Here is a 12,455-nt window from a genome sequence, read left to right as displayed (position 1 = left end):
TATCCCGAACCTAATGTGGTTTGGTTACTTTGTTTTGAAATGAAGGTTATATTAGACCTCACAGTCAACATCATACACATATGACCCACATGTTTCCTTGGGGTGTGTTTATACTTGTAGTTCAGTTCCCTAGGTCCAGGCCAAACAAGAAAATAATGCACTGCAACACTTTAGTCCTGCTGTGATTAGCGTTCACACTGACAATTATTCAGTTTTTTTCAAAATGGTTTTTTTTAGGGTTTTTCTCTGTAAATGTATGACATTTATGTTGTAAGTTGGTTGTCATCGCCCTGGGCTTAAAGCACTTATTGGTGTTAAGTACCTGGTGGTTTTTGTGCGAACTGGAAACACAGTTGAGTTGGTAAAAGGGATAAAGGAATCAAGACAGACCCAAAACTTCCTCCTCTGCCAAAACCCAAGAAGGTTTTGCTGTTGTTTTAAGATCTTTTGACTTCACATCCTACTTTTGGTTTGTTTAGATGCCTTGTTGATGTTGTGTCAGAGATGTTCGGAAACCATTCCTCAGGATGTGGTTTTTTTTTTTAGATTCTGATTCAAATCAGATCCCAGCGTCTGTATAAATTTGTAACAGTTGTTGTTCATTGCTGTCGTTTGGAGTGAGGTAGTCAAGAAAGTTGTCTTTAATCAGTCGTCTTCTCGTCTTGACGATCTACCGCTTTAATATTTTTATAGGAATCCCAGTCGGGTCTCGTGCCACTTCAAAACTCTAGACTTTTACAAAAACACACCGGTGCTCCGGTTTCCTCCCACAGTCCAAAAACACATGTTGGTAGGTGGATTGGCGACTCAAAAGTGTCCGTAGGTGTGAGTGTGTGAGTGAATGTGTGAGTGTGTGTTGCCCTGTGAAGGACCGGCGCCCCCTCCAGGGTGTATTCCCGCCTTGCGCCCAATGATTCCAGGTAGGTTCTGGACCCACCGCGACCCTGAACTGGATAAGGGTTACAGATAATGAGTGAATAATATTTTGTGAAGTATTTATATTTTTAGACAAAAGCTTATTAGTTGTTCTCTCATGACTGAAATGTGACTTCTGTGTTTTCATAGTTTAATATAAAATCCAATTCTATGTTTGTGTTTCATACAACAACAGTTTTGTACTTCACTGTTATAACCTCAGTGTTAACAACCTGTTGCATCAAGTGAACATTTTCTGATGAATAGACCAAGAGATATGGTTCAAGAATTAAATCTTTCTATCTCTCTCTCTATCTCTCTCTCTCTCTCTCTCTCTCTCTCTCTCTCTCTCAGTCTTGGGACATTTTCTTCAGGAACGCAAATGCAGGAGCTCCTCCAGGAACGGCCTATCAGAGTCCTCCTCCTCTCGGCGTGAGTCTGGCCGAACTGACCCAGGCTCAGTCTCTGGTCGGGGCTCAGCCGAACGTGGAGAAACTGGTGGAGGACCATCTGGCCGTGCAGTCCCTCATCAGGGCTTATCAGGTACATCCAGGTCTCCAGTGACACGACTCAGGGGCATGGGTTTTATTTTATTTACCTCAGTGAAGTGTCAATTGTTAAGACTTTTGCATCATCATGACTCCACAACTGTGTTGACGAGTTGACTGTAAATACACAATCACAGTTTATTTAGGTTTGATTACTTCTAATTGGTTCCAAAATGGTGATGTTGAAGGTATTTTGAAGTACATAAATATACAAGTCGTTCCGAACTGTCCTCAGCCAAAACCTGGCAGGTCAGGGACGTTCCGGGCTGGATGATACGACCAAAATTTATATCACAATATATTACTTAATTTTGGTCGATACGATATAATTCCGATATCGATATGAACAATGTAGAATCAAATAAATTTCCAAGTACAAACAAGAAACATGACATCACCATCAAACAAAAACCTCTTGGCTTTGTAAATATTAATATTTTTAAACTAAGTTTTAAATTGAGTGCTGAACTGGTGACAGTGCCCTGTAACGACCGGCAGTCAGCGACAGATGCTGTAAATAAAGCCTATTAAATTATTAAGGACATGTTAAAAATCATGTAATTGTTATTGAATCATTTTATATTGTGATGTAGATTGATATTGAATTATTACCCAGCCTTAGGAACGTCTGGTGTCTTAATGAATTAAAATTTTTGAAACTGAAGCCAAATATAATTCAATGTAGCTGTAAACTGTGGGCACCATCATGCTACATCCAAATAAGTTGATGTGTTGATGTTTTTACAGGCAGGATGCATGCAGATGTGTCTTAAATATAACTGTGTTTAGGAATTTCTGAATGTAATATGAATGTATGAATTAAATCATTTCGCTCTAGCTCGGTGTGGCACTCTTTGCCAGAGGTAAGAGCATGTTATTGTGAATAGTAGGATTAGCCTGAATTGCGGCCGTAATTTTAAAGCATTAAGCTTTAGTTCTGTTTCCTACAATGATCTTAAACCTTACAGTGTGTGACACAACGGATTTGAGTACATGTAATTGGCTACATGGGGTTATTTAAATTTATTGAACAGTGATTGGTCAGTATGTAATGTCATACATATGCTCATATACAGTATATAAATAATTTGTTCACGTCTCAGTCTTGTTTTAAATGTGTTCACATAATACATTATCGGAAGGTAAGACTGCTATACATTCCTATTATCGGTGTAGATTATTCTGTCATAAAAGAAGTTGTAGAATATCAAGAATAAACGTATCAATTTACTTCAAAAATAACTTATTTTAAGATTTATTTTCCCTTTGTTACAGCTGCTTTTTCATTTTCAGTTGTGACAGGGACTACATAGAAAATATGAATATGAAAGTATGAATTTATTAGCAAATATATCCACTTGTTAAGTTGTGACGTGTCAAACTTGTGAAACGTCACATCCGGGTCTAAATCGCTATTCACTGTTTGCCAACTTAGTTATTTTGTCGATGTAGCGACTTTTCAGATCTTCTAGTGAGTTATTTAAAAAACAAAAAACCTGACTAGCACCAGCGACCTTCTGTACAAAAGTTACAGCATTACCAACCCTAGCTATGTTTAATAGAATCGAATCGCCAATAGCACAAGTCGTTACACCACCGGGACTGACGGTGAGCAAAAGCTCTCTCAGCGTCTATTCTGCTTCTACATATGGAGCTGCGGGAGACACTCCTCTCTTTACATGGCCCCTCTGCTCCCAGAGTCATAACTGCGGGAGACAAGGCTCTATCCATGTGGCTCCTCTGCTCTAGAGATGGAGCTGCGGGAGACACAGCTCCCTCGACGCAGCTCTTTGGCTCCCAGAGACGGAGCACGACAGCTCACACAAATCAAAATGAGCTGCGAATGTGCAAAGTGCTGCCAATGACACTTTGCTTCATTTTGCATTGAATTTATTTATTTTTCTGAACTCTCCTGAACTGAGATCACATAATTGATTGAGACATTCAGCTTCATTCAAACTGCAGACACGTGTCTTATGAATGTATTTCAAGGGACTGAAGTCGCAATTGAACCCGGAAACGGCCGAACGTCATGCGTGGCGTCACACTTAACAAGCAGATACTTTCCCCCAGCACAGTAGACCGTTTTACAAATACCACTAATAAAACCAATACACTGATTGCACATCCCAGTGGGGAGCATATTGTTTTTCTAATAGTGTTATTTCACATGCCTCCGGGTGTTTCTGGAAGTGTCTGAATCTGCCTGGTAAGTGAAGTCTGTACTGTCTTGTTGACTGCTGTTGCCTTGTTTCCAGGTCATGGGGCATCATAATGCCAACCTGGACCCACTGGGCATCAGTTGTGTAAATTTTGACGAGGCCCCAGTAGCTACTGGGTACCAGCATGTTGGTGAGAAATGTTTTTCTGTCCCCCACAGCTCAACAGAACTCCATTAATGAGCCTGTTTTTGTGTTACTGTTGCTTCCCCCCTCCCCTTCAACCCCGACCCCACCCCTTTGATCTTTCTATCTTTCTTTCTCCTGCTCTTTTTCTCTCTTTCTCCTGTTTTTTTTCTCTTCACCGCCTCCGTGCCCCACACTTTTGTGCTTCACCCTCAATCACACCTCCTCCATCCACTTCATCTCCTGCTTGCCCGCTGCGTCACCCACCCCCTCCCTCCCTTTTTTCCCTTGTGGGTGATCATGCGTGCGACCCCTGGGTCTTTCTTGGGGGTCCATCTGTAGATCCGTGGTCATCACGTCGCTCAGCTGGACCCTCTGGGGATCATGGATGCTGATCTGGACTCGTCTGTCCCTACCGACATAATAACGTCTTCGGATAAACTCGGTGAGGAGTTATGAAGGATCGCTGACCACCAAAGCTCACTGATCCCTTTAGCACTGAGCACTGCACACTTAGCACTAAGCACTGAGCACTGAGCAGGGCCCTCACACACCAGACCTGGATGGCTGCTACTAAATCTGTGTTAACAGTTTCTCTAGGGCCATTAAGTGGTGGGGATAAGTATGTCAAAAATGTCGTTCGTCAATTCTTAAAGGAATTTTCTTAATGCATGAAATGTGACATGTACACACACAATGCATTAATACCAGCTCGATTGAAAAGTGACATCTAAAACTCAGTTAAAGGCTAAGCACCACTTGATGGACCTCCATGAATATTCCACATTATTGTAGTGACTGACAGATATAAGTATGAATTAAAATGAAAATAGCAGCTTAATTTGATTTAAAACTGACAATTTTATTAAATTGACGGATAAACCCGAGCTCGCTACGGAAATTCTTGAACGCGACCGTGACGTCACTGGTGGACAACAGCTGAACAACGCCGCGGTAAAACACCGTTATGACTGACTGTTATGACAGTATCTAGCTAAATAACCAACATTATTCATGACAATAGCCCAGCAATAAGCTAAACTCAAATGTAGAGGTACCGTTATTCTTGTAAATGTGATCGAAGTCGAACTCGAACTCATCCGACGCTATAAACCTCCGTAATGCAGCTACGTAGCCGAGTATAATCTGAGCCACCGAGTTTAGCGAGTCAAGCTAATGTTAACTAACACCAACTAAAACAGGCGAAGTGAGTGTCCTTACCCTGTTTACCTCCATGTTACAGAGGCTCTTGAACACCTTTCGTTGGTGTCCTTACATGCCCATATTGTTGGAAAAGCGCCAGTGAAATGAGCTACAGATAACGGAGTGAGCGGATGGTCCTTTCCAAAGTGCCCGTTTAAAGTGGACAAATTTAGTCCATTTTCTGGATATTTTGGGATCTTTGGGCCATTTGTTCACAGATGTCCCACTGTACATTGAATGATTGCAGCCAAAAACAACACACCTTTTCCTCATTTTGCATTAAATTAAGTGCAGCTTCTAGAGTGTTGTCCACCATCTACGTCACAGGCAAGACGCCTATTAGAGTTTCCCAACACCGCTGGGGGGGGTAACGGTCTTTTAAACCTTATTCCTTCAATTAGTAAGAAATAACATGTTTTCTGACTATCAATAAACACAAGTTAGGAACTCAAACTCCACTGTATTTATTTGTTTGACACTTTCATATCGCTGCTGCTTAGCCTTTAAACATGCTCTCTTTATAATAAACTTCTCACCAGCACTTACAAATAATTTCCTCATTTTCCTTAACAATGATTACACATTAATTTACAGCTTATTTGGCAGTATTTGTCCTGTGATTGGTGATTGGTGAGATTTGTTCCAGTAACAAACGTCTGATTTGATAAGGCAGGCCCTAGTACTTACGAACTTAAAGGAGCAATAAAACATTTCTTTCTCAGTGATTATTCTTCCGAATATGAAACAGCCAATTTACTGACACCTAGTGGTGTGAATGTATCCTGGATTTGGTGCTAAACATGAGTTAAATGTGAATTATAAACTCTTTAATTCAGGGGGCTACAAATCAAATTGCCCTAATGCCTTTAATCGTTTTTTTTTTTTTCTACTTGTTGGTGATAATAAAACATTATTGCTCCTTTTAAGGACCGGTTGCTATTCTTGTAGAGTCCGTGTGATCACCAGCCGTCCTGGAACTGGAGTTTGAAAGCCCTGTTGAATGTAGACTGACTCTGAGACACTGACCGTTTTGGGTGAAGGCCACAAAGTTCTCTGACAAGAAGCACAGCAAAGCTCAATTGTGAAGCACTTTTGCTTTTGAGGATATGCCAAGCTTGGCCCTTTCTTCTTGGCGCTGGCTGCTTCCGCTCGCACTGTTTTGTCCCAGACCTGAGCAAACCGCTCTCTTCAGCTTTGTTTAAGTCATTATTTGAGACTTGGCCTGAACTTAAACGCGTCAAGCCACACTCCCCTGTCCTCTTTGTTAACATTAGAATAACCTCGCCCTGTGGTGTAGGAGGACACTAGATAGTCATTAACACTGTGTGCTCTGGTTGTAGATAAAAGAATAGCTTCCCTTTTTTAAAAGACCCTGTTTACACCTGGCTCTTTCGAGCAGTAGTCATTTTCTGCTGGAATCTGCTACAACAAATCTGCCATTATGCTGTAACCATGGGAACTATTTAAAACATGGCCAATCCCTTGTGGAGGATCCACTCTATGGAGTATAAACAGGTTCATATAAAGGAATACAAAGCAAATCGAAGGTCTTCAAGATGCACAGAAGGACCAGCTGTAAACAGGGTCCAGTGTTGGTCTAGGAGAACTAGTTTGAACTGGTCTCTTAGCAGTTATTTTGAATGACTTTAATGTTCAGGCAGTTGCCTTAAGACCAGGAGAAGTCTGGCCTGTGGCTGCTGCGCTTGTCGAACTAACTGTGATGTTTGCAGTATTTTAAAATAACATTTCAAAGCACGTGATCTTCAGTCGCGTTCAGAATTTGGGAATCGTGGATGTAGATATAGCACAGACTCTTATGGAATATTATAATAAATAAATAAATCAATGTAACCACATCCAAAGTGTGAGGTTTAAACACTTCCTTCCTTCTCTTTTCTTATTCAAATGTCCTTTCTCCTGGTGAACAAGCCTTCGTACTGTGTACATAGCAGATGCTCTTCCGTTCATTTGGCAGTGCCTGTGTTTGCATATAGGGCATGTGGGCAGGAAATTGATTTGAGCTCGGCTGTGTTGGAGTGTGTTTGTGTGGGCAGCGCTTTCTGCATTTACCACGGGGAGGACGGTTTACAGGAGTCTGGTTTCCGCTCAGTGTGGAGAGCCAGGCTGCATGCGATTACGATGCACAGTCCCCTCGTTATTTAAGGAACGGTTGCGGAGAAAAGATGGTCAATTTTGCAGCAGACATGGCGACGTTTTATTGTCGTTTCCGTAGTCAGTGTCTCGTCCTTATTGGGAACTTGGGTCTATGCTGGTTTGAGGGAGCACCCTTATGGAGGGTAATGCACTCACTCACACATTCACACACACATAATCACACACTCTCAGTTAGGATTGGCACAACCAGAGGTGTTATTTACTAAATTAAAACACGTATACAAGGATTCCTCCACAAGGGGTGCTGTTCTGTCTTAGACTTCCTCATTCTGAGACGCCGCTGAGCCCCATGTTTCCCTAATTTGGGCATGTTTTCTTCAACACTGAGATAAAAGTGCAGGTTGGAATGATCCTAGCTTCAAAGGGGACCTCCCTCGTTGCCTGCACTCGTTTGAATCAGATTTCTCGCTCAGCCGAGGTCCCTGTGTTGGGTGTGATGCAGGGCTTTGAGGCCTTGGTTTGTGGTTTATTTTGTAGCTTGTTTGTCTTTTTTTGGCGTGAGCTTTGCTTTGATGTGGTGCCTGGTGTGATGAGTAGAGAGAGTGGGATGTGGTGATAGCGGTATTGATTAGCCTGTATGTTTCAGACCTTCTCCTCGTAGACGTTTAATTTGGCTGTCGCTAAAACGTGGCTGTTCTGAGCTTTATCAGTATTTCAAGGTGTACCAGGTGTCTTCTGTTCAGCTGATTCATTTCCCTCTCACTGACGGTCGGCCTCTAACCTCTTCCGGATCTTTCTTCCCTGTCACTGCTTCTCCAGACCTTGCCCATTTCAAGGAGCGTCTGAATGTTCTTACTGTTGGAGGTAGGCCTTAAGACGGGCAGCACTGTCTGTCAGTCTCTGTCTCTTTCTCTCTATCCTTTTCTCACTTGCATCCTTTGTTACTGAGCTGTAGTTCTTTTATTTGGACGTAGGTTTGAGGTAGGCAGCCGCCCACGCCGTTTGTTGTGCTTGTGAGGTGGAAACATGTCTGGGAGCTGCACAAAGTGTTGTGGATTTTGCCAACAGCACAGTCCTGAGCCAAATTTACACGTGATAAATATATTTACACAAACGACAGTGATGTCAATTCCCAAAGTGTTTTCACCTCACACCACTGAAATGACTCTGTAGCATCCTTGGCTTTGTTCTGAACGCGGTCCAGTCGTCGGCAGCTCTAGATGGTGCTGTATTAGACCTTGCCTTGATTTACTGCTTTCCCCTGTTGCCTGCTTAGAGAGCTGTAGAAGTGTGGCGTGTTGCTGAGAAGCGATCTTTGGGTTAAGCTCAGTTTGTGTTTTTCCTGTGTTCATTTTCCGGAAAACACCCAAATAAAAATTGTGAAGTGTACACAGATGCGTTGTCAAATTAAAGCCATCTCTTTGACCGCCCAAGAGCGCTTTGTAGTCCGTGTGTGGTTCTGCATACGTGTAAGCCCCCTTTCACCCTGTTCTTCAGTGGTCCAAAGCCCCACAGGACCCCCACAGGCCGGGTACCGATGTTGTGTTGACGGTTAAGTAAAATATTCATTCATTCATTATCTGTAACCCTTATCTAATTCAGGGTTGCGGTGGGTCCAGAGCCACAAGGCGCAAGGCGGGAATACACCCTGGAGGGGGCGCCAGTCCTTCACAGGGCAACACACATCACACATTCACTCACACACTCACACCTACGGATACTTTTGAGTCGCCAATCCACATACCAACGTGTGTTTTTGAATTGTGGGAGGAAACCGGAGCACCCGGAGGAAGCCCACGCGGACACAGAGAGAACACACCATACTTCTCACAGACAGTCACCTGGAGGAAACCCATGCAGACACATGGAGAACACACCACACTCCTCACAGACAGTCACCTAGAGAAAACCCACGAAGACACAGAGAGAACACACCACACTCCTCACAGACAGTCACCCGGAGGAAACCCACACAGACACAGAGAGAACACACCACACTCCTCACAGACAGTCACCTGGAGAAAACCCACGCAGACACAGAGAGAACTCACCACACTCCTCACAGACAGTCACCTGGAGGAAACCCATGCAGACACATGGAGAACACACCACACTCCTCACAGACAGTCATCCGGAGGAAACCCACGCAGACACAGAGAGAACACACCACACTTCTCACAGACAGTCACCCGGAGGAAACCGACGCAGACACAGGGAGAACACACCACACTCCTCACAGACAGTCACCCGGAGGAAACCCACGCAGACACAGGGAGAACACACCACACTCCTCACGGACAGTCACCCGGAGGAAACCCACGCAGACACAGAGAGAACACACCACACTCCTCACAGTCACCCGGAGGAAACCCATGCAGACACAGGGAGAACACACCACACTCCTCACAGACAGTCACCCGGAGGAAGCCCACGCAGACACAGAGAGAACACACCACACTCCTCACAGACAGTCACCCGGAGGAAACCGACGCAGACACAGGGAGAACACACCACACTCCTCACAGACAGTCACCCGGAGGAAACCTACGCAGACATAGGGAGAACACACCACACTCCTCACGGACAGTCACCTGGAGGAAACCTACGCAGACACAGGGAGAACACACCACACTCCTCACAGACAATCACCCGGAGGAAACCTACGCAGACACTTTACATTTTACAGCACTGCACTGAACCCAGCGAGTGGTTTCCTACACTGCTCCAAGAGTTACATAGTACAGTCTTTAGTGCTGAGTCCAGAGTGTCTCTTCTCCAGTTTTACAGGTCAGTGGAGCATCACAATGAATATGAGGCTATCATTTTAAGGTAAAAATATTGCGTAGTGTTCCTTTTAAATAAAGACAGGAATGAAAAAGCCAAATGAATGAAGGCCTCAGCCTCAGTTCTGAATGAAAGACTGATCATATTGTTGTTTCTCCTCTTTTCTGCTTTGCTTTGCAGAGTCTGACTGCACTTCTCACTTCAGTGAAATCTCTCAGGTTGTAGACGGGGGGAAATTAATTCGCTGTAATCAGACGCCCATGTGCTCCAGAAATAGACCGTGGCTTTAGTGAATGGCTGTTTTTACAAACACACAACAACACAGACGGACACCTCTGTGAGCCTGGGATATGTCTGTGTCTCTTCTGAAGACCTCTCACTAGTGCAGCTCAGGCCACTATTTGACCAGATGTGTTTAGAACATATAGATTATACAGTGGAACCTCTACTAACGAATTTTCCAAGATACGAACCGGGCATTTGAATATTTTTAGCCTCCACCAACGAACCACGACTCTAGAAACGAACCCGATCCTCCTCCGAGCCGGCGGCTGGAAATGGCCACTGACCCCAATAGGCGAGTCTCCCAGCGCCCCCAGACTGGAGTGAGCTTTTAAGATTAGCACATTGTAGCTTTAGCAATTTAGCATTAGTGTAAATAGCACACATCGAAATTCGTGCTAAGTTAAGCCGTATCTACGCTTCGTCTCCCCACATTCACCGCCTACTCTCCATTATTCCACCCACCCCCCACCTCCCGTCATATAGCCAGTGCCTGTGTTACTCCTCCAGCCAGTCGTCATTTATTACTGTTACCACTGTATTTCTTTTTTATTTTTAGTAACGCTACATGTGTTTTTTACTAATTTGAGAGTGTTGTAAACACATATCAGTGCAAAAAGGGTGACTGTCGGGGCGGGGGCAGGAACACATTAATTACTTTTCCATTATTTTAAATGGGGAAAACTGACTCGTAAAAACGAATTTTTCCACTTACGAACCGGGTCACAGAACGGATCAAGTTCGTAGGTAGAGGTTCCACTGTATATTGATTACGTATTGATTGTCTTAAATAACAGATGCCTTGGGTTCTGCCAGATGTTAATTTCCAGTTTGCTTATTTCTCTTGAACGTAACTATTTGACTGGGCGTTCTAAAAATATAAACACAGTTGCATGCAAAAGCTGGAAGATCCTCTTGATTTTCTAAGAGACAGTAAGTGCAAATTCTCAACACACTGCAACACGTAATACTTATTTCCTATATTTATCGTATCAAAGAAATGTGGCCTGTATAAAGTCATGGCATAAATATGTTTAATTCTCTATTGTTACCATCATTTTAAACACAGTTAATTAATAGAAATTGTGTGCTAACATTAGCTGAGGATTTATTCACACGGGAAACAAGCAGAACACTAAAGGACCGAAGTTATTTAAGTCGATATCTGTTCGTTTCCCTGACTTGGTCTGTCCAGAAATGTGACTATGGATCACATCGTCATATGGATCAACAGCTAAATAAGCGCTCTGGGGTGGGTCTTGATTTGTGCAAAGAATGTATGTGGAAACGTGTGTTTTTTAACTAATTCAGCACCGTTTTACAACATGAGAACGCTTCTAGAACATTTCTGAGCGGTTAAAATTCACACAGAAATAAAAAGGAGGTAGTGACCTGTTGCTGCCAGATAGTGATCCCACACACTTTCTGCACTATTTCACCTGCTCACTGTTGCCCTTATTAATGTCTTATAACAGATGATGATGGTAACGGTTGAAAGCCTGTTAAAGGGTGGTTGTATTTTATTATTGTTATAGATTCGCCAGTGTTAAATCGGCTTTGTTAGTAAACACTCACATCGTAATTTAACATTAGTGTTGATTTAACTGGGTTTCTGAAGTAGTATCAGAGTCCTGTAGTTCAGTGTTGATTCTCTGAGCTCTCAGTTGGAATGGCTCCTGAATGGCATCTGTGTTTTCTCTCCCTGGATCTGATATAAATCTGTCGACACAAACACTTTCTTTCCTTTTTCACTTGAACATGCACACCCACAATGGTCAATGTTTTACACTCACTTTAGACTGTCTCTCTCTCTCTCTCTCTCTCTCTCTCTCTAAATGTCAGTCTCTCTCTCTGTCTCTCTCTCTAAATGTCTCTCTCTCTCTCTTTCTCGCTCTAAATGTCTCTCTCTCTCTCTCTCTCTCTAAATGTCTCTCTCTGTCTCTCTCTCTCCGTCTCTCTCTCTCTCTCTCTCTCTCTCTGCAGTTGTGACTAATAAACACATACAGATTTTCCTTTTTAAAAAACCATCCCTTTCCCCAGCATCCCCCTCATGTGCACTAAGGTGCATGACCGCAGCTTCATTTCTCATGCCGAACATCCCATAATAAAAAGCAGTCTCCATTTGGACAAAGTCACCTGAAACACTTTCTGCAAACTTGTGGAACTGGCCTGTAACTCACTCACAGACATGCTGACTCACTCACTCACTCACTGAATATCTCCACAAGGGGGAGCTGTTTCTCACATTCAGGGTCTTGACAAA

The 12,455-nt window shown here is 43.3% G+C and overlaps 1 protein-coding gene across 2 annotated transcripts in view; it reads left to right on the top strand.

Annotated features, from left to right (window-relative positions):
- ogdha (oxoglutarate dehydrogenase a) overlaps window positions 1–12,455 on the top strand; it is a 33,810-nt gene that overhangs the window by 7,693 nt on the left and 13,662 nt on the right. Inside the window, exons 3-4 of one of the 2 annotated variants that reach the window (XM_066643956.1) lie at window positions 1,270–1,458; window positions 4,151–4,253. In XM_066643956.1, coding sequence (XP_066500053.1) covers window positions 1,270–1,458; window positions 4,151–4,253 — 292 coding nt within the window. Of the gene's footprint in view, window positions 1–1,269; window positions 1,459–3,721; window positions 3,816–4,150; window positions 4,254–12,455 lie in introns of both variants that reach the window. The other variant, XM_066643957.1, reaches the window with a different exon arrangement.

This window comes from Hoplias malabaricus, chromosome 14 (genome assembly GCF_029633855.1).
Source record: "Hoplias malabaricus isolate fHopMal1 chromosome 14, fHopMal1.hap1, whole genome shotgun sequence".
NCBI classification, from domain to species: domain Eukaryota; kingdom Metazoa; phylum Chordata; class Actinopteri; order Characiformes; family Erythrinidae; genus Hoplias; species Hoplias malabaricus.
The sequence above is the reverse complement of the archived record's forward strand: the minus strand, read 5'-3'. Positions and strand labels throughout refer to the sequence as shown.